Below are 27284 nucleotides of genomic sequence, written 5' to 3'. Positions count from 1 at the left end.
ACGAGCTGGGCATTCTGGGGGGTGGCACCCTCTCTGCCCGTGGAGCTCCCTGCCCGGGATACCTGTGTGGCCAGTCCCAGCTTTTCCCGGAAACCTTTTATTCCTCTTCTGAAGGGCTTTTCTGCCATCTGGTGGCTGCTGATGCTGTTGAAGCCCTTGTGCATCGGCCTGCTTGGCTTGGGAATGCGACCCGCTGCGGCTCTTGCTGTGTTTGCATTTTTAAAGTTCTTATTGCAGTAGTGGCTCGTCCTCAAAAGCTGCGGCGGGGGGGGGGCAGAGGAGGCACAGATGCCTCTGCTTCCTGGCAGCAGCCTGAGAGGCTCCTCTCCCCCCCCCGCCACCCCCCACCCCCGAGAGCCCTGCTGCCTGCAGGCTGGCCATTGCCTGAGCGGCCCCCTTTCACGCCCCCCTGGGCCTGGCTCCTTAGGATGAGCCACAAAATAGTGGGGCTGTGCTAGGGGTACCCTGGGCTACTGACGATGTGTGTGGTACTTAGGATTCACTGTCCATATGCCATGTTTGGCCTATTGGCCACGCTAGATCTGCTGGACCTTTTAGGGTGAAGTTAGTTTATGGGCAAGAGTTTTTTAAAGTTCTGTGTGAGCCCTAGAGGCCTGTCAGCTGATCGGGAAGCCCTGTTAGGAGCTGTTTGGTGATGTGGTCCTCTCCAGCCTGAATCGCTTCCGTTCTGAGGAGCGGTCACAAGCAGATCCTGAACCTGACCTTGCCATCTATTTCTGCCTTATAGCCCATGGCAGTGGTTGTTAACCAACGGGTTACTATCTACTTGGCAGACGATAGCCACTTTTGTACGTACCAAGGAGGAGAAAACTTTATAGTTCAAAGAAGCTTGATTGAATTCTGCAGAGTTAACAAAGTGGCCGTCTAGGGGATAGCTCCCAAAGACAAGACGGACCCAAGATGGTGTCCGTCCAAAGCTTTTATACAACCATTGATACATCTGAATACATCATCATTCACAACAAGCCAGCCAGGTAGTCTGGCAGTACAACTCCATATTAGGCCAACAGGCTTACAATACTACCATTGTTAAAGGAGTGCTTATGCAGCCTCTAGGAGGCAGTTCAGATACCAGCATCATCACCTCTCCTGACCAGCAGGCCAGAACAAAGCAAGGCATAGAGGATACATATTACGTTGCAAGTTGCAAGGTCTGCAAGGCACAGAGTATGAGAACCAAAGCATACTAAGCAGATTCTTTCCCACTGACATACATTCAGGAATACAAGATGGAGGGGATTCCTGCTCTCTTCAGCTACCATCAAAATGGTGAAGCAAGAGCTCAGTTCTCCATGAACTATATACCCTAGGATCGATACATATAGATCAATATGAAATGCTTAGATTCACAGGTAACATGGTCTCGATCCACTCTTCTGTTTCTGGTCCTGTATTGTATTAATTTTTGTAAACCGCCTTGGGGTAGGTTTTGTGAAAGGCGTTGGAATATATATCAAACAATAAACAAAATTTTTAAAAAGTTTGCGGTGTTTTGCTCTGTTAACATTTTTAATTGGTTTTAATTCCACTCATATGTGTTGCTCTCGGGTTTTTCTTGGTTGTATGTCAGCGGGAAATGACTTGACTAGCAAGCCAGAGGTTGCTGGTTCGAATCCCTGCTGGTCTGTTTCCCAGACTATGGGAAACTCCTCTATTGGGCAGCAGCAATCTAGGAAGATGCTGAAAGGCATCATCATCTCATACTGCATGGGAGATGGCCATGGTCAACCCCTCCTGTATTCTACCAAAAAAACCCACCAGGCTCTGTGGGCACCACAAGTCCACACCGACTCGACGGCACAAATTTACTTTATGCCATAGTGTCAGCTATCTTGAGGGGCTACACATGATAAGTTGGGGCATAGTCTTAAAGAAGTAAAAAAATATATAGTAATATAGAAAAACAGCACAGGCACGGCTTGGGGTGTGTGTGGAGAAGACAAGGGCTCTGTGCACCCTAACCCTCCAGGCCTCCTTTAGCTCACACTCCCACCCCCCATCTGTGTCTCCTCCCCCTGCACCCCCCACCCCTGCTGCAGGAGATGGATGTCATGGGACGCCGCCTTGCCCGTAACCTGAACCTCAACTACTTTGACTACAAGGACATCTCCACCCGCCACGTCATCCGGCACAAGCCCACCGCCCCGCTGGACCCCCAAGACCCCCGGTACAGGAGCCCGGAAGAAGGGCAGTGGGAAGAAAACACAATTGTGTGAAGGTGGGGGCTGGGGGGGGCAGCCTGGCAAGTAAAGCTGAGGCAGGGCAAGTGCTGCCTCCGTCCTGGGGGGTCCGTTGTGTCTACTGTGTGCTTTGTTGGGGGTCCTCCAAGTGGTGGTGCCTGTTTTTTCTCCGTCGATGTTTTGCGACCCAGCCAGCGGGTCCAAAGAGAGGTCCCGGCGGGGGAGTCCTGGGAGGGGACGGGACCCCTGCGGCTTCCAGGTGGGCCCTGCCTGGGGTTAGAATCTGCTTCTGACTGACCCCCCCCACTAATTAACCCAGGGGGTCACAAGAGTGGGTCCCCAGATGTTGCTGGATGGCCTTTGGCCATTGTGCCTGTTGGGGATGATGGGAGTGGTAGTCCAACAACACCTTGAGAACAACCCTCCACATTGATTCACCTAAGCAGGGAGTTCTCCACTGCACAAGCCTCGGGATTCGGGAAGGGGCTCCTTGCGCCCAGTGTGGCCTCTGCCCAAACTCTGCCCCGCCCCCTTGCAATTGCATGAGTGAGGCTGTGAGGGTTCAGCTGGGTGTCCCTCCTCCTCCCCCCCACCCAGTGCCCAGGCAGTCCTCCCTGGACCCTACAGCATCCAGAAGGGGAGGGAGCGGCTGGTTCCGGGAGGGGTGGGGCAGCAGGCAGCTCTGCTGCTGGGATCTGACTGCGCTCTCCAGGAGGAAGAGGAAGAAGAAGCAGTGTGGAGTGGCCACCGGTGGAGTCCAGGCTTCTTTGGGGGCGCTGCAGCTGCAAGCTCATTTCAGCAGAGGGAAAGGCTCTTTCCAGTGGGCCTCCCCCACCGGGCCTCCCCAGAGGCTGTCCCAGCTACAACTCCCAGGGCCCTTGTGCCTGCTGCTGAGGGGGGTGATGGGAGCTGGAGTCTGCAAACATCAGTGCTGCTGGGACCCCCGGCTGGGAAGCCACCTCTGCAGGACTGCCCCCGGCATGCAGGTGTGGCTGGCTGGGGGGAGGCAGACAGAGGCTCTCTGGGCTGGGGGGGGGCAGCTTGGGTTGCCTCTGGTCCCGAGTGGGCTTCATGCTCACTTCTGCTGAGCCACTCCCCTTGGATGGACTGAGCCCAGGATGAGGCAGCCATCCCAGGGGCTGCCTTGGGGCCCCATTCATTCAGGCATTCTTTCATGTACAGCCTGCCATGTATATCTCTAGGCGAAACTCTGGGAGAGGCCATCCGTGGGGGTGGACAGCAGTGCCATCAGTATGCTAATGACACCCAGCCCTGCCTGTCCTTTAAGTCAGCAGACACCAGGGAGGCAGTGGATGCTCTGAACTGGGGCTTGGAGGCTGTTACATAAGAACAGCCCTGCTGGGTCAGGCCCAAGGAGGCCCATCTAGTCCAGCATCCTGTTTCGCACAGTGGCCCACCAGATGCCACCGGAAGGAGTTGAGGGCATGCCTTCTCTCCTGCTGTTACTCCCTTGCAACTGGTACTCAGAGGCATCCTGCTTTTGAGGCTGGAGGTGGCCGATATAGCCCTCCGACTAGTAGACATTGATAGACCTCTCCTCCATGAAGTTATCCAAGCCCCTCCTAAAGCCATCCAGGTTGTTGGCTGTCACCACATCTTGTGGCAGAGAATTCCACAAGTTGATTATGCGTTGTGTGAAAAAGTACTTCCGTTTGTCGGTCCTAGATTTCCTGGCAATCAATTTCATGGGATGACCCCTGGTTCTAGTGTTATGTGAGGGGGAGAAGAATGTCTCTCTACTTTCTCTACTCCATGCATGATTTTATAGACCTCTATCATGTCTCCCCACAGTCGTCTCTTTTCTAAACTAAATAGCCCCAGGTGTTGTAGCCTTGCCTCATAAGAAAGGTGCTCTAGGCCCCTGATCATCTTGGTTGCCCTCTTCTGTACTTTCTCCAGTTTAACAATGTCCTTTTTTAGATATGGTGACCAGAATTGTACGCAGTCCTCCAGGTGTGGCCGCACCATAATTTTGTATAAGAGCATTATAATATTAGCCGTTTTATTTTCAATCCCCTTCCTACTTGCAGGATTTGGACCTGACCTCAGTCACTCATGCTTTGGTAACATCCAGATTGGACTACTGCAATGCGCTCTATGTGGGGCTGCCCTTGAATGCGGTTTGGAAGCATCAGCTGGTTCAGAATGCTGCTGCAAGGATGCTTGTGGGAGCAAGTCACTTCATGAGTGCCACAGCCATCTTGCGGCAGTTTCATTGGTTACCAGTCTGCTTCCAGAATAGATTCAAGGTGCTCATCTAGGCCTTTAAAGCTCTACATGGCTTGGGGCCAAGTTACCAGTCAGACCACATTTCCCCATATGAACCTGCCAGGGCGCTCTGCTCATAATCTCTGGCTCAACTCATGGCCCCGCCACTAACAGAGACTGGTTAGCAGGGACTAGAGGCAGGGCCTTTCCGGTTGTGGCCCTTCAGCTTTGGAACGGCTTCCCCAAAGCACTCTGCCATCCTCCCTCCCTCAGTGTTTTTAATTATTTATTTAAAACACATCTTTTAAAAGAGGCTTTTAAATGTTTTATCTGTGGCTTATATCTGGTAGGTTGTTTAGTTTTTATAGCTTTATAGTTTTAGCTTTTAAAATAACTTTTAATTTGAAACTTTTTTTAAAAAAAATGTTATTTTAAATGTGGTTTTAGCCTGGTATTTTAACTTAACTTGTTTAACTATATTGGTTTTATTTTACATTGTATTTGTTTTATTAAAGTTGTGAGCCACCCTGAGGAGTAGTGTACTGGAAGGGCGGGGTATAAATATTATAAATAAAATAAGTAAAATAGGCAGTGTACATAATCCAAACCACAATATTAAAACATTTAAAAACAATTCACGGAATAAAACAAAACTTATTTGTTTGGCCTGGCTTTCCAAGGCTTGTAAAGTGTTCTTGTTTTTAAATGTATTTTAATTGGTTTTAATTGTTTTTGAATTGTTTTTATATTGTTTTTAGCACTGTGTTTTGAATTTTGTGTTTTTATGTCTTTTTAAAAGTTGTTGTACACCACCCAGAACCTCTGGATGGGGCAGTTTATAAATGTAATAAGTAATAAAAAATAATAATAAAACAAAACAATTTCACTGATTAAACAATCAAACAGTTTCAAATTAGTTTTAATTAAAAGCCTGAGAAAACAGGTGTGTCTTAAGGGTCTTTTAAAAAGCATTTGGAGATGGAGAAGCTCTTATTCTGACAGGGAGTGCATCCCAAAGCCCGGGAACAGCCACAGAGAAGGCTGGGTTCCAAGCAGCCACCAGGCACACCCGTGGCAACTGTAAGCGCACCTCTCTGGATGATGTTAAAAGGCAGCAAGATTCATGGCACCTTATTGCTGAGATCTTATTGCTGATGCACGCTGGATAATGGAGAGAGCCAAAGAATACCAAAAAGAAGTCATTATGTGCTTTGACTACAGAAAAGCCTTCGATTACGTTGACCATATCCAAGTTCTGGAATATCCTTAGGAAAAAGGGCATCCCAGAACATCTCATTGTTCTCATGAGAAACCTATACACAGGACAGGAAGCCACAGTCCAGACAGAACATGGTGAAACAGACTGGTTCCAGACTGGTGAAGGAGTAAAACAAGGCTGTGTACCTTTTCTTTATTTATTCAACTTATATGTTGAACATATACTGAGAGCAGGTGGATTGGAAGCAGATGAGCGTGGTTTTAAAGCCGGAGGAAGAAACATCAATAACCTGCGCTATGCTGATGCCACCACTCTGATAGCTGAGAATGCAGATGATCTGCAAGCTCTAGCAATGAAAGTCAAGGAGCACAGCGAAAAAATGGGACTACGACTAAATGCAAAGAAGACTAAACTAATGACAACGGGTACAGCAACCAGTCTCAGAACTGATAATGAAGACATTGAAGTGGTAGATAACTTCTGCCTTTTAGGACTGACCATCAACAGTGAAGGATCTAGGAGTCAAGAAATACACCACAGACTAGCACTTGGTAGGGTTGCAATAAAGGCCTTGGAAAGGATATTTAGATGCTGTGACGTGTCTACACCTACAAAAATTAGAATGGTTCAGACAGTGGTTTTTCCCATGACGCTCTATGGATGCGAAAGCTGGATTTTGAAGAAGCAAAATAGAAAAAGTATTGATGCTTTTGAACTTTGGTGCTGGAGAAGACTTTTGAGGATACCATGGACAGCCAGTAAAACACACCAAGGGATCATAGAACAAATCAGTCCTGAATCCTGAATTTCCGCTTGAGGCACAAATGACCAGGCTCAAACTATCATACTTTGGACACATTATGTGAAGACCCAGCTCCCTTGAGAAGTCCATAATGCTGGGAAAAAGTTGAAGGAAAGAGAAAAAGAGGACAATGAGCAGCAAGGTGGATGGACTCAATCACGACAGCCATGAATGCACCACTGAGAGACGTTAAAGGCCAAGTTGAAGACAGATAATCCTGGAGATTCTATCCTATCTATGTGGCCGCTAAGAGTCAACACCAATTTGACAGCACTTAATCAATCAATCAACCTTCAGAAATGGGTGTAGCTGGCTCATCAGCCGAAACTGATAAAAAGCACACTTGGCCACTGCCTCAAACTGAGAAACCAGAGAGAGTTTTGGACCCAGAAGTACTCACAGGTTATGTACCTGTTCTTTCAGGGGGAGTATAACCCCATCCAGAACAAGCAGACTTACATCATATCTTGGGCCTTGAACCCCCACCCCCCCAATCAGTACCTCTGTCTTATTCAGATTCAGCTTCAGTTTGTTATCCCTCATCTAGCCCATTTCTGCCTCTAGGCAGGCATTTAGGGAAGTTATGCAATTTCCTGATGATGCTGATAGGGAGAAATAGATTTGGGTGTCATCAGCATATTGATAACACCCTTCACCAAATCTCCTGATGATCTCTCCCAGAGGTTTAATGTAGACGTTAAAGAGCATTGGAGACAGTATGGAGCCTTGTGGAGCTCCATACAGTAACTCTCACTTGGCAGAGCAAGTCTCAAAGTGACACCATCTGGAATCTACCAGAGAGGTAGGAAGAGAACCACTGTAGAACAATGCCACATAACCCCACCTCCCTCAGGCGGCCCAGTAGGATATCATGGTTGATGGTATCAAAAGCCACTGAGTGATCCAAAAGGATCAGCAGAGTCACACACTCTCTGTCATAAGAACAGCCCTGCTGGATCAGGCCCAAGGAGGCCCATCTAGTCCAGCATCCTGTTTCACATAGTGGCCCATCAGATGCCTCTGTGAAGCCTACAAGCAGGAGCTGAGGGTATGCCCTCTTCGCTACTGTTGTTCCCCTGCAACAGGTATTTAGAGGCATCTTGCCTCTGAGGCTGGAGGTGGCCTATAGCTCTCAGACTAGTAGTCATTGACAGACCTGTCCTCCATGAATTTATCTAAACCCCTCTTAAAGCTATACATGGTGTTGGCTGTCACCACATCTTGTGACAGAGACTTCTACAGGTTGATTACTGGTTGTGTGAAAAGGTTCTTCCTTTTGTCAATCCTAATTTTTTTGGCCATGTTTCATGGGTTGACCTCTGGTTCTAGGGATCTGTACTGGGCCCGGTGCTTTTTAATTTATTCATAAATAATCTAGAAGTAGGGGTGAGCAGCAAGGTGGCCACATTTGCAGATGATACCAAACTCTTTCTGGTAGTGAAATCCAAAACGGATTGTGAGGAGCTCCAAAAGGATCGCTCCAGACTGGGGGAGTGGGCAACAAAGTGGCAGATGTGGTTCAGTGTTGGCAAGTGTAAAGTGATGCACATTGGGACGAAAAACCCCAACTTCAGGTATACGCTGATGGGATCTGAGCTGTCAGTGACTGACCAGGAAAGGGATCTTGGGGTTGTGGTGGACAGCTCGTTGAAAGTGTCGACAGTGTGCGGCAGCTGTGAAAAAGGCCAATTCCATGCTAGGGATCATTAGGAAGGGGATTGAAAATAAAACAGCTAATATTATAATGCCCTTATACAAAACTATGGTGCTGCCACACCTGGAGTAGTGCATAAAATTCTGGTCACTACATCTAAAAAAAGGACATTGTAGAACTGGGAAAGGTGCAGAAGAGGGCAACCAAGATGATCAGGGGCCTTAGGATGGCCAGAACCTCAAGGGTAAACTTGTGAGTTAAATGGGCCGTAACCCAAAATTTGGCTTTAAAAAAGACCTTTCTTATGAGGCAAGGCTACAACACCTGGGGCTATTTAGTTTAGAAAAAAGATGACTGCGGGGAGACATGATAGAGGTCTATAAAATCATTCATGATATGCAGAAAGTGGATTGAGAGAATTCTGCCTCTCACATAACACTAGAACCAGGGGTCATCCCATGAAATTGATTGCCAGGAGATCTAGGACTGACAAACGGAAGTATTTTTTCATACAAGGCATAAGCAACTTGTGGAATTCTCTGCCACAAGATGTGGTGACAGCCAACAACCTGGATGGCTTTAAGAGGGGTTTGGATAACTTCATGGAGGAGAGGTCTGTCATCGGCTACTAGTCAGTGGGCTATAGGCCACCTCCATCCTCCAAGGGAGGATGCCTCTGAGTACCAGTTGCAGGCGGGTAACAGCAGGAGAGGAGGCATGCCCTCAACTCATGCCTGTGGGCTTCCAGCAGCATCTGGTGGGCCACTGTGTGAAACAGGATGCTGGACTAGATGAGCCTTGGGCCTGATCCAGCAGGGCTGTTCTTACGTTCTTATGGTTCCAGTACCGATCCCTGAGGGACCCCACTTCCTACCTTCTTCCATTGTGTAATCTGTCCATTTATTCCTACTCTCTGTTTCCTGTCCTTTAACCAGTTGCCAATCCACATATGAACCTGTCCCCTTATTCCATGACTGCTAAGTTTACTCAAGAGCCTTTGGTGGGGGACTTTATCAAAAGCTTTTTGGAAGTCCAAGTATACTATGTCAACCAGATTACCTTTATCCACATGCCTGTTTACACTCTCAAAGAACTCCAAAAGTTCAGTGAGGCAAGACTTTCCCTTGCAGAAGCCATGCTGGTTCGCCTTCAGCAAGGCCTGTTATTATATACTAGTATTTTTAAGCCCGTTATAATAACGGGCGCTAGCCTTTTTTTGTTCCCCTTTAAGTGTTATTCATCTTTTGTGTGTGTGTGTGTGTTTTACCTGTTTGTTTCTCTCTCTCTGTTTCTTTCTCTTTTTCTCTTTGTCTTTCTTTTCCTTTTTTTCTTTCCTCTCTCCCTTGTTCTTTTGTTGTTGTTGTTGTTTTGCTCTTACTTTCCCCTTATTTCGTTCTTACAGTCGGGCAAACTAAAAGCATATTTTGCAAAGAAGAGAGGAGCTCGCGAACAGAGCTCCTCTCTCTGCAAAGCCTCTTCCCGAACTGGTGCTTTGGGCGTCCTTTGCGTCCATAGCGGCAGTTTGGGCAGTGGCTTTGCACAGAGAGGAGCTCTGTTCGCGAGCTCCTCTCTTCTTTGCAAAATATGCTTTTAGTTTGCCCGACTGTCGCGGGCTGGATCGGGTAAGGAGGGCTCGGGTAGTTGGGAGGGCGGCTGCGGAGGCATTCTTATGGGCCACTTTGGCCCTTAATCATTTGGGGGGGGTGAGGGGAAGGAGAAATCAGGCAGCTGGGAGGGCAGGAGAGTGGTCGGCGGCGGCGGCTATGGCGGGAAACATTTGGGGCAAGGGCAATTTTGGGGCCGGGCAAGGACCCCAAAGTCTCCTAGCCGCCCGTCCTTGGCGGCGCCGCCAGGCCTCGGTGGCGGCTCCGCCACTACCTCGGCCGGCTTCCCCCGCCACCTCTTCCTCCCACCCGGCTTCGGCGGCGCGGCCAGGCCTCGGCCAGTTTCCCTCGCTGCCTCTTTCCCGGCTTTGCGGGGCTTCATCGGCTTCTTCGGGGCGGCCGCTTCTGGCCGCCCAACATGGCCGCCGGGTGCTGGCGGTCGTGTCTCCCTCGGTCTGTTCTGAGCATGCGCTTTGCGCATGCCCAGAACAACCCAGGGAGGCATGGACACACGCTTGGTTGTCCATGGACGGACACCAAGGGTTTTATTATAGAGGATGTTTCACGATTTTGTCCTTAAGAATGCTTTCCATCAATTTCCCTGCACTGAAGTTAAGCTGACTGGCCTGTAATTTCTCCCCTGGATCCCTTCTTGAAAATCGGAGTTTCATTAGCTACTTTCCTGTGCTCTGGTACCGAGCCTGATTGTAGGGACTGTTACACATTTTTGCTTGGAGCAGTGGCGCTCTTTGGATTGGACTTCTGGGCAGAGGTGCAGTCTCCATCAGGCCTGGAGGACCTCTAAATGCTGGTCGGAAGACCTCCAAATGGTGAGTGGTCCACTAATTTAAGTGGCAGGATTGTCCATGCAAAATGTGGCATCTCTCTGCAAGTCAGTGGGAAGTATCTTATTCAGAATCTCTTCTAAAAACAACAAAGAGTTTCCAGCTTTCCCTGAGCATGTTCTGGTGTAAAAAGTAGTGAGTTGCATCTGCTCTGGTGACAGCGGCAGCAGGGGTGGGGGCAGAGCCCCCCCTGCAAGGCCTTTAGGTCCAGGATCCAAAATTACCTAGGTGCACCTCCAGCTAGGATATCAGCAAGTTGAGTTCCTTCAGAACTCTTGGGTGGATGCCATCTGGCCCTGGCAATTTGTTGATTTTTTAGTTTTTCAAGACAGTTTAGAACAGGCTTCCCCAAACTGCGGCCTTCCAGATGTTGCTGAACTACAACTCCCAGCATCCCTAGCCACAATTTATTGTGGCTGGGTATCCTGGGAGTTGTAGTTCAGCAACATCTGGAGGGCCGCAGTTTGGGGAAGCCTGGTTTAGAACATCCTTTCTCACCACCTCTAACTGGCCCAGTTCTTCAGCCTCCAAGCCTGAGAATCTCCATTCCAGTGTGGGTATATGTGGGTCAGTATCCTCTGCTGTGAAGACAGATGCAAAGAACTCATTCAGCTCAAAAGTGGCTGGGGTGGGGGTGGTGCTGGTAAGAGTCACCTTTAAGGGTAAATGAATAGGTACTTCCCTCCACTCCGGCCGCACCTGAAAGCTACTTGGAGCAGCAGCATGAGCAGGTGAGCAGTAGAGGTGATCCCCTGCCACAGCAGGTGATGGGCTGTGTGCTGCCGCTCCGAGTAGCTTTCAGGTGCAGCCGGAGCGGAGGTAAAAGGACCTCTTCATTTACCCTTAAAGGTGACTCTTGTCCCCCATCCCCCCGACACAGCACCGGCTGCTACTGATTCAGCTTCTCTGCCATCTCCTGATCCTCCTTAATAATCCCTTTCACACCCTCATCATCTAAGGGCCGAACCGCCTCCCTGGCAGGTTTTCTGCTTCTGACATATCTAAAGTAGTTTTTAACGCACGCACGCCCCCCACCCCCCGACACTTCTAGCCCTTGACACTTGTTGCTGCTCCTCAAACTCTCGGAGCAGCAACAGAGACGAGCTGGTGGCAACTCCAGACAAACCTCTCAAGATTATTTCAATGGGCCGTGGGGCTCATAGCAAAGAAGACGTTCTCTTAAATACCCAGGGCCAACTTCTCCAACTCCAGGCATTTTGATATAGAGGGCGATAGGATGTCCCTAGTAACACAATTCCTTCCAGTCCTCGTATTGTCACCCATAATGATTCTGGGGAGGACTCTGGTCCTCCTAGGTTTTCTTGCTTGTTGGAATCTATCCCTTCTTTACAGGTTAACAGTGCGACTCCCCACCCCCACGCTTTCCGTAGAGTTTAAATCCAGGAACAACCGGGTCTCACTGGTTCTCACTGTTCCACCAGGTTTCTGTTATGCCCACTATTTCTATGTTTTCATAAGAGCAACCAAGAACTCCAGCTCACCCATCTTGGCTTGGAAGCTTCTGGAACTTTGTATATAAACACCTGGCGCTGGTGTTAGCTATCTCCTTTACTGTCACTTGACCTTTTTGACCCACTGTCATCTGCTTCCGTCTGCTCTACTCCTGGTTTGACTCTGTCCCATTCTGGTTTATCTGAAAGGTTTGAAGCGCCAGCAGTCTGGTTCCATCTTGGTTCAAGTGCAGCCCGTCCCTTTTGTACAGGCCTTGCTTGCCCCAAAATGTATCCCAGTGCCTAACAAATCTAAATCCCTCCTCCCAGCACCAACCTCTCATCCATGCATTGAAACCCCTCAGCTCTGCCTCACTGACCCTGTCCACGGAACAGGTAGCATTTCTGAGAATGCTACCTTGGGGGTCCTGGACTTCAATATGCTACCAATGAGCCTAAATTTGGCTGCCTGGAGCTCCTGAGTGCATTTCCCAACATCATTGGCGCCGAGGTGCAGCATGACAGCTGACTCCTCCCCAGCACTGCCTAACAGCCTATCTAGACACCACGTGATGTCCACAAGCTTCGCACTAGGCCAGCAAGTCATTGTGCGGTCTACACACGTGTCACAGACCCCTCTCTCTGATTGAATTGCCTGCTAGTAGGAGGTTCCCACCCCCCAGAGAATTATCCCCTGTGCGAGAGGATATGGGCTCATCATCCATGGAAGGGGTTCCTGCTAACGGAGTGTGGCCCTCTTCCTCCTTCCATGTCCACCTTCCCTGCGACCTTCATTCTCCATGACAGCAGAGGAGTCGTCAGCCTGGGAGTGGGATGCCTCTATCACGTCCCTGAGGTTCTCGCCCACAAACCTCTCTGCCTCCCAGAGCTTCTCCCCGTCAGCCGTCTTGACTTCAAGGGAACAAACGTTCCCTGAGAGCCAGGCGCTCTTGGCACTGAGCACATGCCCAGGGCTTCTGCCCCTCAAGAAGACAGCCATACATGCAACACTCTGTGCAGTACACTGGTAAGCACCCCCTCCCCAGGCCCCGGCTTAGCAGCATTTTCAGGTCAGACTGGGAAAGAGCCCCTCCGGGAGCTGCTGCCGGTCAGCGTCCAGCCAACAGATGAGCTCCTAGCCTGACGGTACAAGGAGCTTCATCAGATATGTTCCGCTCCGGGCGGCAGGCTTCTCCTTCCTATAGGGGTTGATGCTTCCGGAGGCGGCTTCCTTCCTGCCCCACCAGCCAGTATCTCTTCACCGGCATCCCTGCTGCAGGGCTGGAGCAAGAAGTGTGCGCACTGGGCAAAGTCGCCCGCCCCCCAGGGCGCAACACGTCTCGAGAGACTGGCAGGCTTGTAGTGCTCCCCGGGCTGATCGGGAGGAGGATGGCGGGCTGGCCACTAGATGGCGCCCCTCGCCTTCGCTGCCGCTCCCTCCGGCCCAGGCATTCCCGAGCTGGCTGGGCCGCAGAAGTGGCGGCGGCGGGGTCCCCCCCTCGGATGCCTGCCCGCCCGCCCGGCCGGCTTCCTCCTCCAGCAGGCAGTCCGGCGGCGGCAGCAGCAGCAGCAGCAACAAAGGGCAGGCTACGCGGGGAGGGGTCTCCAGCAGGGCGGCCCCGCCTCAAAGCAAAGGGGTGGCGGTGGCGTCGCAAGAGCCGCGCGAGGGGTGGGGACTCGCCCAGGCAGGGGGCACCCTCGGGCTGCTGCACGGCATGCCTTGGCGGCGGGGTGTGCAGCGGGCGGCCGGGCGGGGGTCCTGGCGGCGGCGGCGGCGGCGGTGCCCAGCAGTCGCCTTTCTTTGTGCGCGGCGCCGTTTGCAGCGGGGAAGCCGCCCAGGCGGGGCTCAGCAGGGCCGCCGCCGCCGCCTGTCTCCGCGGGGTCGGCATCCGGCGGCGGCGCTTTCGCTCGAGGCCCTCCTCTGGCAGCTTTGCGGGCGCACCCTGCGCAGCGGCCAGACCAGCGCAGGGGTCCTGGGCGCGAAGAAGCGCCGGAGACGCACGAGGGGCGGGAGCCGACGCGGGTCTTCCCTGCCTTTGGTATCCGCCTGCGGCTCCAGCGCGGTCTGGGTTTCCTTGGAGCCATGCTGCAAGGGGGGCCGCGGGGGGATTCCGACCCTTGCTCCGCGGGCTGTTATCTCAACCACGACCCCCTCCTCGGTCACGAGTGGTCGCCAGCGCGAGGCTCTCCAGCTGGACGGACGGCAGCTCCTGTCATTCCCCTCACGGTCGCAGCTGGGCATGATGGGAGCTGTAGTCCAAGGACAGCTGGAGAGCCTCAGCAGGTGCCCCCCCCCCTTTTCCCTTGCTGCCCCCTCAGAGGGTAGGGATCAATGGAGAGTTTTCACAATGGCGGGAAGTAAGAAGTGGGGTCCCCCAGGGATCTGTACTGGGACCGGTGCTTTTTAATATATTCACATATGATCTAGAAGCAGGGGTAAGCAGTGAGGTGGCCAAATTTGCAGATGATACCAAACTCTTTTGGGTAGTGAAATCCCAAACGGATTGTGAGGCGCTCCAAAAGGATCTCTCCAAACTGGGGAAGTGGGCGACAAAGTGGCAAAAGTGCTTCAGTGTTGGCAAGTTTAAAGTGATGCACATTGGGACGAAAAACCCCAACTTCAAGTATACTTTGATGAGATCCGAGCTGTCGGTGACGGACCAGGAGAGGGATCTTGGGGTCGTGGTGGACAGCTTGTTGAAAGTGTCGACTCAGTGCATGGCAGCTGTGAAAAAGGCCAATTCTGTGCTAGGGATAATTAGGAATGGGACTGAAAGTAAAACTTATATTATCATGTCCTTATACGAAGCTATGGTGTGGCCACACCTGGAGTACTGCATTCAATTCTGGTCACAATGGACATTGTAGAACTGGAAAAGGTGCAGAAGAGGGCAACCCAGATGATCAGGGGCCTAGAGCACCTTTCTTATGAGGCAAGACTACAACACCTGGGGCTTTTTAGTTTAGAAAAAAGACGACTGCGGGGAGACATGATAGAGGTCTATAAAATCATGCATGGTGTGGAGAGAGAGAAATTCTTTTCCATCTCCCATAACACTAGAACCAGGGGTCATCCCATGAAATTGACTGCCGGGAAATCTAGGACTACCAAACGGAAGAACTTTTTCACACAATGCATAATCAATTTGTGGAATTCTCTGCCACAAGATGTGGTATCAGCCAACAACCTGGATGGCTTTAAGAGGGGTTTGGATGACTTCATGGAGAAGTTTATCAACGGCTACTAGTCAGCGGGCTACAGGCCACCTCCAGCCTCCAAGGCAAGATGCCTCTGAGTACCAGCTGCAGGGGAGCAACAGCAGGAGGGAGGGCCTGCCCCTTTCAACTCCTGTCTGCAGGCTCCCAGTGGCATCCCCACTGTATGAAACAGGATGCTGGACCAGCTGAGCCTTGGGAGAATTCTGCTGGCCGGTGTGACAAGGATGTGGCGGAGCTGATCCCCAAGCAGGGCCCCCCTCGGTCTCCCTCTCCACCAGACTTCCCCCCCACTTGTTCCCTGGAGAGGGGGGTCTCTCTGTGCTCCAGCAGAGCTTTGCTTTCATTAGCCTTATCGCCTCTGCCACCTTTGCCCATCCATCCATCCATCATGCTGGCTGTGCCTCCTGCAGTGGGGTGGGGCAGCAGCAAGTGGTCTTGGGGCAGGGGGTTGGGGTGGCAGCTGCCTGGGCCCTGCTCTCCTGGCTGCCCCTAGCCCCAGAGCGGTCCTTGTGGAGTGTGATTCGTGTGCAGGTGGGGGTGGTGGGTGGTGGTGGTGTGGGTCAGAGGTCAGGACCAGCCTTGTTGAGGTGTCCTGCCAGGGGGCTGGTCCATGAAGGCTTCAGCCCCACCGGGCTCCTCCTCGGCATGGTGCCAGTGTGGTGTAGTGGCTAGAGTGCCGGACAAGGACCGGGAGGGACCCGAGTTCAAATCCCCATTCAGCCAGGAGACTAGCTGGGTGACTCTGGGCCAGTCACTCTCTCTCAGCCTAACCTACTTCACAGGGTTGTTGTGAGGAGAAACTCAAGTATGTAGTACACCGCTCTGGGCTCCTTGGAGGAAGAGCAGGATATAAATGTTAATAATAATAATAATAATAATAATAATAATAAGCCTCTTGCCCAGCTCAGTAGCCACACAGAACCCCGCGGGGCCCCTTCTTGTGGACGTGCAGACCAGAGGGGTGTCCCCATGCTCAATCCAGCTGCAGGGCTTGGAGGGGGTGAGAAGGTCCATTCTGACATCCCCCCCCCCAGCCAGGACCCTGGGGCCGAGTCCCTGAGCTTCACCGCCAGCTGGGTCAGTAAGGCTGGGACCCTTTGCAGCAGCAGCCAGGGGTGTAAACTTTATGGGGGTGGCAGGGTTCAAGTCCTCCTCTGGATTTCCTGGGGCAGGCAATGCCACCCCCGGGCTGCCAGGCAGCATCAGCAAGCTCTCCTGTTCATCAGTCAGCTGAACAACACAGTCAGCCCGGTGTTGTCTTTGTAGCAGCTCAGCAAGTTCCTCGGAGGCTCAGCTGCTGCCTCGGGGGGGCCCTTCCACTTGGTGATTCTCTGTTAGCATAACAAGGAGAAAAGCTAGTGGAGCTCCATGCATGCAGGTGCTCTGCCCAGAGCGGCCGTTCCCTAAAGGGAATATCTTACGGTGCTCACACGTGTAGTCTCCCATTCAAATGCAAACCAGGGCAGACCCTGCTTAGCCAAGGGGACCATTCAGGCTGGTGACCACAAGACCTCTCCTCCCATGTGCCCCGTGCCCCACCCCTGGGAAGTCTGCGCCCCATCAGCCAAACAGCCCTGGGAAGCTGGCAAGCAGGGGGTGAGGAGGGCAGAGTCTACTCCTGCCATCTGTCCCCAGAGCCTGGTCTTCAGAAATACACTGCTTCTGACCATGGAGGCTCCTTGAGCTACCATCCTGGCTGTCGCTTCATTCATTCACAGCAGATCTTCCTCGGATTTGTCTCCCCCTTTCAAAAAGCCACCAGAGCAGAGAAGGCCCGGACTGGAGGACCCTACTCTCATTGGAAGGGACGCGGGACTTTTGCCTCCCGCGGCGGCTCGGTCCAGAGGGGGACTTCAGATTGCTGCCTGCCTGCGAGAGCCAGGCCAGCCCCGCTCCTGCTCCTCCGTCCCTTGCCGGCGCGCGGGTGGCTTGCCGCGGCGGAGGAGCGCCGGAGCTCCTCGGCTTCTCTGGCTGCTGGCGTGGGCGTGGAGGAGAGCGCCTTCGGCACGTCTGGACTGGCCGCGACAGCACTGCTGGGGGGGGGCGATCGGGCCTGGTGGCCCCAGGTTCCTGCCAGGCGCAGGAGAGGTGCTGGCTGGGGCATCTTTGGCCTGGCGGGGGGAGCGTTCTCTGACCGGGGATTGAGGACTGAGCACCAGGCGGCCGGCGCGGGGAGGCAATCCTCTGGGCAGCATCACAGAAAGGATGGACCTGCCGCCACCCGCCCCCCCCCCCCCGCCCTCGGGTTCAGGCTCTCTGCAAACCTGGGCAGGCGCCAGGTGGTCGCGCGCATAGGGACTAGCAACCTGGTCGTTCCTTTTAAGGCACGCGCGGTGGACCAGACCGGGCGGGATGCCGAGCCCTGCGATGCCCTGCTGCAGCTGCCGGTAGTAGCAGCCCCCCCCCCTGAAGTGGCCCGAGAGCCGCCGGGTCAGCCCCCGCCCCGCCCCGCCCGATGCTCCCGTCCCGGCGCAGCAGCCTCGCCGGTGCGGCCACGCCGTGGTCGTGGAATGGAGCCCGGGCCCCCTCGCTCTGCCCCTGCGCGCCCCCCCCCCTTCACGGCTGGGAGAGGCAACCCCCTTGAATGACTTTGATAGAGTGAACAATGACACAGACTCCATCCACAACTAATGAAGACCCCCCCCTCCCCCGGGCGGGGCGGGCAGGCGGCTGCCTCTGGCCTCCCCTGGGGGGAGCTGATCGGTTTCTTTATTTACCGCTTCATTTGTGACCAGTGGCAGTGACAAGGAGCCCAGCACGAAGCGCGGGGGGGGGGCTGCCCTGGGTCCTAGCACCCGCCCCGTCGCTTCCCCTCCTCGCACCCACAGTTGGTCGTCATCACGCAGCAGCCCCAGGAGCAACCCCGAGGAAGGAGTCGGGCCCCTGGCTAGGGAGAGTCCACCCCACCTCCTCGAGAGTTGTGGCCTCTTTGCCTGCCCAAACGCGCTGCTCTGCCCAGTGAAGAAGTGACCTGTTGGGTCCCCCCGCTGGCCCTTTCCGCGTTCCCCAGTCGTGAATCGAGGAGTTGATGCAGAAGTGGGCGAGCAGGACCCCCGGAGGAAAAGGACTCCCCTTTCCCGGGTGGCGTGTCTCTCTGTGTGTATGTGGGCGGCTGCCGCTCCGAGAGTGCCCCGCCGCACTCCTCTGAGGCTGGGCCCTGCAGGCAGCACGCCAAGGGTGCTTGGCACCATCCTCATCCCGCCGGCGGGGAGTCCTTCTGTTCGGCACTGTGCCCTGCCGAAACTCGTACAAAGGGGCGTAACTACCATTAGGCAAGGGGAGGCGGCTGCCTGGGGGGCCCCACGCCTCGAGGGGGAGGGAAGCGAGTGTGTGTGTATCAGCGAGGGGCCCATTTTAAAATTTTGTCTCTGGGCCCACTCCAGCCTCGTTACGCCCCTGCTCGTACATGTAGTCTCCCATTCAAATGCAAGCCAAGGCAGAGCCTGCTTAGCAAATGGGGCCATTCCTGCTTGCCATCACAAGACCAGCTCTCTTCCTTTAGACCTTGGCAATGGGATTATTGGCAGGAATGTCCAGGGAGGTCTGGAGTCCGTCTTCCCCAGGAGGGAGGGCAAGCGAATAGTAGGTCTGTGCACAGACTGGGAAGTCAGAGTCGGTCCGACCGGGCCTTTTCTGACCCTGCAAATGTCAGCTCAGGTTCCTTTGGATCCCCTCAAAAGCTGGGATTGGATTTAGGATTCGATTTGGGGTTGGGGTCAGTATTGGGATCAGGCTCAGGGTCAGAGTTGGGACATTCGGGAAAATCTTTTTTAAGTAACCGCAGATACTCACTGTGAACCTGGAAGAAAAGTAACACAAGAACATCACATGGAAAGTGGTATAACTGCAGATAATCTAAGGTCTCCCCCCACACCCAATTGCAAAAGATAAAATACAATAAATCTTGCTGCCATGGGCATTCTTGGGCCTGATCCAGCAGGGCTGTTCTTATGTTCTTATGAGGAGGCGGATGGATCCAAACTGGGCTGGCCAAGATCAGGTTCAGACTCGCACCAAACTTTTCTCATTTTGGTAAAATCTGACCATGTCCGATTTTCCCAATTCAGCTTTGCACAGGCCTAGCAAATAGTGCTTCCTGTGGAAAGAGCTATTCTTTCGGTGCATCCTTCTTGGGAAGATGAGGGCCAAGAGGACCCGCATAGTTCTTGGCGGCTGCAGAAGGCCAGAGGGGACTCCACAGTCATCTGCTCGGCCTGGACAGGTGAAGGAAACTTCCGCTTCCTCTTCTCTGCCACTGCAGGCTGGTTTCCCTTCTTGAAAACAGAACTTGGGACTGCAGAACATATGATTTCTATATTCAATATCTATACCGCCCTTCCAAAAATGGCTTAGAGTGGTTTACACAGAGAAATAATAAATAAATAAGATGGATCCCTGTCAGGGGCGTAACAAGGCTGGAGTGGGCCCAGAGAGAAAATTTTAAAATGGGCCCCTCGCTGATACACACTTCACAATATATAGTCATGTGACTTGCCTCTGGGGGGCCCCTCGAGGCATGGCCCCCCCCAGGCAGCTGCCTCCCCTTGCCTAATAGTAGTTACGCCCCTGATCCCTGTCCCCAAAGGGCTCACAATCTAAAAAGAAACACAAGACAGACACCGGCACCAGTCACTGGAGGGGTCCTGTGCTGGGGGTGGATATGGCCAGTTACTCTCCCCCTGCTGAATAAAGAGAATCAACGTGTTAAAAGGTGCCCCTTTGCCACGTCAGCTGGACATAGCTGCTGCCGTGCTCAGACTGTGCTACAGGAAGCACCCTTACCTGGGGCTGGCCTTGAAGAGGGTTTGGATCCTTCAGTTAGGACAAACTGTTGCAGGCCACCTCTAACTGGATGGCTTTTCACACACGTCCATATTTAGGTTTAGTTTAATCTCCAGTTTCAGATAATACACTATTACACAAAGATGGGCAGGATCTAAAATACATATACTCAATACTTTTGTATTTTGTGTCTAAAATACTTTCCAGAAAAGTAGTTTGTATTTTGTGTCTAAAATATATGTGCTCAAGTATTTTGTATTTTTAAAATACATTGCCGAAACCAAAATACATCTCAGCCAATCACTGCTTTGCTTTCTTGCTTCAGGAGCTGCCTGCTTATTGCAAGCAGGCAGCCCATTGGCTTCCAAGCATCCTTGTGTGTGTGCTCTGTTCCCCCCTCTCTGCCCCCTGAAGTTTGAATAGTTTTACTCTGAGGCAACGACTGGTCAGCCAGCCAAGTTTGAGAATCAAAAGGAAAAGAGAGAGAGACTGTCCCTGTGAGTAAAATGGGAAATGAGGGGTGAGGGGGGCATGGAAGTAGCTCTCACCCCACTCCCCCCCAATTTTGGATTCAAGAGAACTCCCTGCCTCACAGCTTGTTTGCTTTAAAGTTTCTCCGTCCCTCTAGGTGCAACTAGAAACCTGGCCTGATGAGGCTGTAGTTCTTCTGGTCCAGTCTGTGTAAATGTGCAACTTGCCTAAGGCGGCTTGTTGTTTTGCAGAGACATTTACAGATCTCTCCCTGTCTGTGTCCCCTATTGCTGGCTGTGGCTGACTAATGGTAGCAAATGTCCATTTCTTTCCTCTCTGTGAAACAAAGCACCAGCATACTCTCTGTCTGAAGTTTTCCAGCGTGCTTACCAGGCTTCCCAGGTTACCTGCCTGTGGTGGGAATGGGACACATTGAGGCGATTCTCACAACTGCCGAGAGCAGGCAGGGAGGGAACGGGGTGGGGGTTGGCTGCTTTTAACTCACCTCCCCCCCAGACGACCAAGCCCCGGGTTTTCGGCACGCCTCCTGCACGCATGGGGGAGTGCGGAGTGATACACAGCCAGAACTGATTGCTCCAGCCGCCACCTATCCCACAATGCACTGTGCAAGCAGCCCCCAGAGACATGATACCCGGCAGCCGGGTCAAGGCTGCACTCGCACCCTTAGCCTGGGCTATCAGCCAGGTGTAGTAAGGGGGTCAGGCTGCACGGGAGTGCCGGGATCCGCAAGCATCCAGACACTTCACACAACTATCCTAACCCAGGCTGGTTTGCTCTAGCCTGGGTTAGGCTGATTGTGAGAACAGCCTCAGTATCACTGTGGGAGACACAGAACAATACAGGAAATCAAGCAGCCATGCTTGCTTAGGATTAAAAGCCATCTTTTCCCTCACAACAGCATGTAAAAGTTGGTCACATTGTGTGTGTGTGTGTGTGTGTGTGTGTGAGAGAGAGAGAGAGAGAGAGAGAGAGAGAGAGAGAGAGAGCGAGCATGCCTTGCAGGAGCAGATGCCTTCATGTACAGTATCCCAAGTTTATTTTCCCCCATTTTATCCTCACAACAATCCTTTGAGGTAGGCTAGGCTGAGAAATGTGAGTGGCCCAAGATCACTCAATGATCTGAGTGAGTGAGGGCTTCAACATGGGTCTTTCAGTCCTCATCCAACAACCTAATCACTACACCACACTGGCTTATGGGGCAGTTAGAATCATCTTTATTTTCTGATATGTAGGAGGATATATAAATAAATCCTTTTGATTTGTATATAAACTAGAAGCTTTTTTTAGCTATCCTACTGAGTAACAGCTTGGGTTTAGGGGAATCCTTCTGAGTCACTCCTGTAAAACACACCCCCCCCCCTCCAATTGCACTCAGTGCTTCAAGAACAGCAGAGAGAGAGAGAGAGAGAGGAAAGGGGTTAGCAGATTAATTGGGTTACAAGGAAAAGTTCTCTTTCCCATATTATTTGACCATATGATTGCCTCAGCAAAAATACAACTTGCTGCTCATTTGACTATGCCACAGCTATAGAATTTCAGCCTTTGTCTTGACTAACTTTAAGTTATTTCAATGGGTCTACTCTTATCGAGATTAATGTTTGATACATCCTGTTGTGCTTTGATTTCTATTGACATACTTTGAGTATAACCCCCCCCCACCAAAAAAAGTCTGCAGACGCCCATGGAGGGTGGTGAGAATGGAGAAACATAGCAAAAAAAAGCAGGCTGTCACATTGTTTTGAAATTATTGATCTGATTGACTATTAAAAAATCTGGAAATACTCCAGTTTTTGCAGGACAAATCCAAGCACATGTGTATGTTGGATAGGTATCCAGTTGTCCAATGACTATTTTTAAAGATATAAGACAAGTCTAACATCAAGTGGTCCCATAAAACAGTTATTTTCCTTTGCTGGGATGATTCACAGCCCCAGAAGGCACAACTTGAGTGATTTAATATTTGAAAAACTTGTATTGCTTAAAGGAAATGGGAACAAGTTCAGATAAGTAGCAAACATCTCAAAATTGTTTCCTTTCCCCCCAGGCATTGTATTTTGTATTTTAAGATGTATTTTAAAATACTATTTTTAAGTGGTTGCTTACCAAGTATTTTGTATCTAAAATACATTTGCTCAGGTATTTGATATTTGGTATCTAAAATACTTTCAAGAAGTATTTTGCCCATCTCTGCTCTTACATCTGTGCACATTCACTAGGGTGTTGTATTGTCCATATTAAAAATCAGAATGAAAAAGCTTCCACAAAAAACGTTATCTAGCTTTTAGTACAGCGCATAAAGATCACTAGTGGGTGGGTCATATTTACTTCTGAGTGCCCCCCCCGCCCACTGCTTTCATTAGTCATGGTTCTGAGGGTGCTGACCCAGATGTCTTTCTGGCAACTTCCCAAGGTCTTGGACCAAGAATGGCCTTCCTCAGCCCTCCAGCCTTAACTGGAGATGCTGAGACATAGGAACAGAGGAAGCTGCCACATACTGAGTCAGACCATTGGTCCATCTAGCTCAGTATTATCTACACAGACTGGCAGCAGCTTCTCCAAGGTTGCAGGCAGGAGTCTCTCTCCCAGCCCTATCTTGGAGATGCTGCTGCCTGGGAGGGGACTTGGAACGGCTCCATCCCCTCAGGGGAATCTCTGACAGTGCTCACACTCCTAGTCTCCCATTCATAGGCAACTAGGGCAGACCCTGCTTAGCTAAGGGGACAAGTCCTGCTGGCTACCACCAGACCAGCCCTCCTCAGTCTGAACCCAGGACCTTGTGCATGCAAAGCCTCTTCGTCTAGGGCAGAAGTGACCAGTTGTCAGCCTGGAGACTAGATCTGCCCCCCCCACCCCAAGGACTTATGCAGAGCAGTCCCACATATAGCCCTCCTGGCTACTAGCCTGACCTCAGCAGTAGCCTCAAGAATGGGGGCTGCTCTTTGGAGCAGATGTGGTCAGAGTCCTGGTGGCTGGCTGGTCCAGGCATGGCTAAGGCCGCTTCTGCGGGCCAGCACTTACTGCTGGCATCTGCCGTGCCCCTGTGCACAGGGAGAGTTTCTTCCTCTCAAACAGGAAGCTGCCTTCTACTGAGTCAGACTTTGGTCCGTCCAGTTCAGCGCCGTCCACACTGCCTGGCAGTGGCTCTCCCAGGTTTCAGGCAGGCGTCTTTCTCAGCCGGACCGCCTGCATGCCACACAGATGCTCTACCCCCCAGAGCTGGGATGGCGGCACAGCTGAAGAGCCTGCCTGCCAGAGCAGAGCAAGGTGGGCCCTCCTAGGCCGAGGTCCAGATTACGCCCCCAGAAGACAAAAGCCAGGCATGAAGGCACTGCCCCCCCCCCGTCCCAGCAACTGGGTATCCCAAGCAGGAAGGTTTCCCCTTTAGCGGGCTGGAGCCGCCCTGCCTTTGGGCAGTGCAGCCCTCCACTGGCTTGCTGACTCGCTCGCTCGGGTTCTGGAGAGCAGAGGGGGCACCCAGCCCTGGCTCCTGGGTGCTGGGCTGAGCCGAGTGCAGAAGGAGCCAGCCGGGGCACCCCTCTTGCTGCCGCCGGCCCCTCTGCTCGACAGGCCCCGCTTCCCTCCCGGAGCGCCACCCTTGCCTTGGCCCAGGCCTTCCTGGCTGCTGGGGGGGGGCGGACTGCAAGGAGGCGGGGGGGGGCAGCAGCAGGCTCTGGTTGGCACCTGCAGGGCACCGTGAAGCGCAGGCAGGACGGGGGCGGGGTGGGGCGGGGGGGGCAACAAAGAAGTGGGCGAGGATGACGAAGATGGGAGCTGGCAGCCCCGTGCAAGGAGGACGCTAATGAGCAGCCAGAACATCTGCTGGCCCTGCCAGGCACCTGCTGGAGATTCCTGAGCAACACGCACCATCCGCCACCTGCCCCCCCCCGCTCCTCTGCCCACTGGGCCGCTGCTGCCTCCGTGGGGCCCTGAAGATCATCCAGAGCAGCCTGGCGGCAGCAGGAGGAGCAGCAGCAAGCTGGCCGGCCAGCCTGACGAGGAGGGCTGGAAACGCAGCCACTGCTGGGGCTGCAAGAGGGCCTGCTGTGCTCCCTCCCCAGACCGGCCCCTGCTCCAGGGAGGGGAGGGCCGCTTGGTCTGGGGGGGGTGGCAGCTCAGGGTCGGAGGAGCCCCTGCTCTGCAGGCAGCAGAAGGCCTCGTCTTCCCCGCTGGCAGCACCTCCAGCTCCTTCCAGGAGGGGATCTCAGGAGCGGCTGAGAGGGAAGTCTCCCTCTGAGACCTTGGGAAGCTGCTGCTGCTGCTGCTGCTGCCCGCCAGAGGAGACAAGGCTCAGCTGGATGGACCAACCCTCTGACTCAGCAGTTGGCAGCTGCTTCACAGGTTCAGGGCTGATGGCAGACTCTCCTTTAACCATCCCGCAGTGCTGGGGAAAGCCGCATATGTCAGCCGTGACATTGAAACCCAGCTCTGGCCTGAAATGAACGGGGGGGGGCCCTCTGTGCGGACGCACTCTGGCCTCAAAGGAGGCCCCTGCTCCTGAGCAACGTGCAAAGAGGCACCTTTTAACGTGGTGGTTCTCTTTTATTGAGCAGGGGGAGAGTAACTGGCCCTCTCCACCCCCAGCACAGCACCCCTCCAGTGACTGTGGCTGGTGCCTACCTTATGCTTCTTTTTAGACTGTGAGCCCTTTGGGGAGAGGGAGCCGTCTTATTTATTTGTTATTTCTCTGTGTAAACCGCCCTGAGCCATTTTTGGAAGGGCGGTATAGAAATCGAATAAACAAACAAACAGATAAATAAAAGATACCTTCTGTGCCCCAAAAGGCAAAACATAACAATTAATAATATTAATACACAGCTTTTCAACCAAAATGTATCAAAGTGGACTTGAAATCTAAATTCGGCAAACTAAGTATCCTGGCACATCGTTAATTTGCATGATTTGTTTTGTTATAGGCATGCCGGTTATCTGAGAAGTCTAATGAGAGGGAAAGGACTGTGGGATGGCCAAGGGAACGAGGCAGCAGGAGCTGGTGGGGGGGGCGGATGGGCGGGCAGAGAGAGACCCCTAACTGGCCTCGCTTCTGCCTCCAGAGGCTCCACTCTTCTCAATAGGGCTGGCCGGACCACGCACCCCATCCAAGCTCCCTCCCAGGCGGCTCTATCCTGAAGGGGGTGGAAGGAGCAGGCGTGTCCCCAGCACTTGCAGGGTCTGTGGGAAGCGGGGGGGGGGAGTGCTCCTGGCTGTTGCCCTGAGGATAGCCACACACACACACACACACACACCCGCCAAAGGACTCTTTGGACTGTAGACTGGAGGAGAGCGGGGGGGGGGGGCGGCCGGGGAGGAAGAGGGGAAGCCTGTGATGTCTGGGGCTGGCTCTCCCCAGAGGATGGCAGTTTGCAGGCCCCCTTCCACCTGCCTCTGCCCCTGGAAGCTTAAGGGGCCACCTCTGATGTTGGGGGTGCCTCTTTCCAGCTGGGCTTGGCTTGCTCGCCCACCCACCATCACGGACGGGTGACCCCGAGCCCCGTCTTGCCAGCAGGACAGGGACCCAGATAACTGCCCCGGATAACAGGGGAGCTGCCCAGCCAAGACCTGGGACCTGCAGCTGGCAGGGGAAATGCTATGCAGGAGCAGGCCCTGCTGCAGCAGCTGCAGCAGCTGAGCCTGGTGTGCCTGCATGCCTGGCCCGTCCTGGAGGGCCCTGGTCTGGGGCAGGCATGGTTTTGGCTTCCTCCCCCCAAGTAAGACTGCGGGGAGGGGCAGGGGGTGCCCTAGTGCTGCCAATGGGCACCAGGCAGGGTTGCCAAATTCTGCCTTTCCAAATCCAGGTGCCAAATTGGCATACATTCTGTCCATTCATGGCTTGAAAATCATTTCCGAGCACGATTTTTGACTGCACGTTTGGCTCCATTAACTCCGCTTCTACAAGGGCTAAAGCTTAGCTAAGAAAGAAAGAAAGAAAGAAAGAAGCTGAAAACCGGGCGAATCTGGGTGGGCTGAGCAATCTGAGCGAGATGATTAAAATCCGGGTGAAACCCAGAATTCCGGGAGGCATAGCAACTCTCGCGCTGGGCCCCTTCAGGTCTAGGCTTCTGAGCAGCCTCTGCTCCCTGGGGGTGATTTTGGAGGGCCTGGAACTTGGGGGTAGTGAGGCCAGTCCAGGGGCCTCCTTGAGAGGTGGCCTCTTCCTGGGTGGGGGTCCTGAGGGCCTTCTCAGTGCCGCCTGACTCCCCCAGAGGGGCTGGGACCCATAGTGGGGTCTCCGCCCTCTCCTTCGTCAAGGTCTTACCCGGACTTGTGAGGAAGTTGTTGGGGCGGGGCAGCCCCTCCCCTCTGTGCCAATGACGCTCACACAAGCACACTTTTGAATGGGGCAACCCTCCTTCGGACGGGCAAGGAATGTGACGGGGGGGGGGGCACCCTTTGAGTTCTCCACCTGTCACTCACTGCAATGTCTTGGACTGACCTTGAGGTGTGTGTGTGGGGGGGGGGATGGATTCAGAGCAGCCTCCACAGGGTGCCCCCCCCCGCCCTCGACTCCAGTGGCCGTCACTTCCAAGTGAGCCCTCCCAGGACATCTTCTTAAGAGGAGGAGGAGGAGGAGGAGGAGGGGCTCCCCTCCCATGTCGGTGCCCGGCAGCCTGGGGCCTAAGCAAGGCCTCATTAGCACAGAGACAGCTGCTGCTGCTCTGGTGTCTGAGCCCTGCAGGGCTGAGCTGTAGGCCAGGGGAGGGGCGGGGGGCGGGAGCGGCGCACTCCACGCATGCACAGAGAAGCCCCGTGGCTCTTGGGCTGGGGCTGGCGTGTTTCAGGGGTGAGCCG

General features: G+C 53.3%; 1 protein-coding gene across 8 annotated transcripts in view; it reads left to right on the top strand.

Annotated features, from left to right (window-relative positions):
• Positions 1–27284, top strand: part of TMEM249 (transmembrane protein 249) — an 85310-nt gene that overhangs the window by 14007 nt on the left and 44019 nt on the right. For 4 of the 8 annotated variants that reach the window (XM_053249310.1, XM_053249309.1, XM_053249316.1 and 1 more), the window contains exon 5: positions 4253–5333. The exons of 1 other annotated variant lie outside the window; for it this stretch is intronic. In XM_053249310.1, the coding sequence (XP_053105285.1) occupies positions 4253–4483 (231 nt within the window). In that variant the 3' untranslated portion in view covers positions 4484–5333. Of the gene's footprint in view, positions 1–2060; positions 5334–27284 lie in introns of those variants that run through there. 3 more of the 8 variants (XM_053249312.1, XM_053249311.1, XM_053249313.1) reach the window with 2 other exon arrangements.

The sequence above is a fragment of the Hemicordylus capensis genome, chromosome 4, assembly GCF_027244095.1.
Source record: "Hemicordylus capensis ecotype Gifberg chromosome 4, rHemCap1.1.pri, whole genome shotgun sequence".
Taxonomy (NCBI): domain Eukaryota; kingdom Metazoa; phylum Chordata; class Lepidosauria; order Squamata; family Cordylidae; genus Hemicordylus; species Hemicordylus capensis.
The sequence above is the reverse complement of the archived record's forward strand: the minus strand, read 5'-3'. Positions and strand labels throughout refer to the sequence as shown.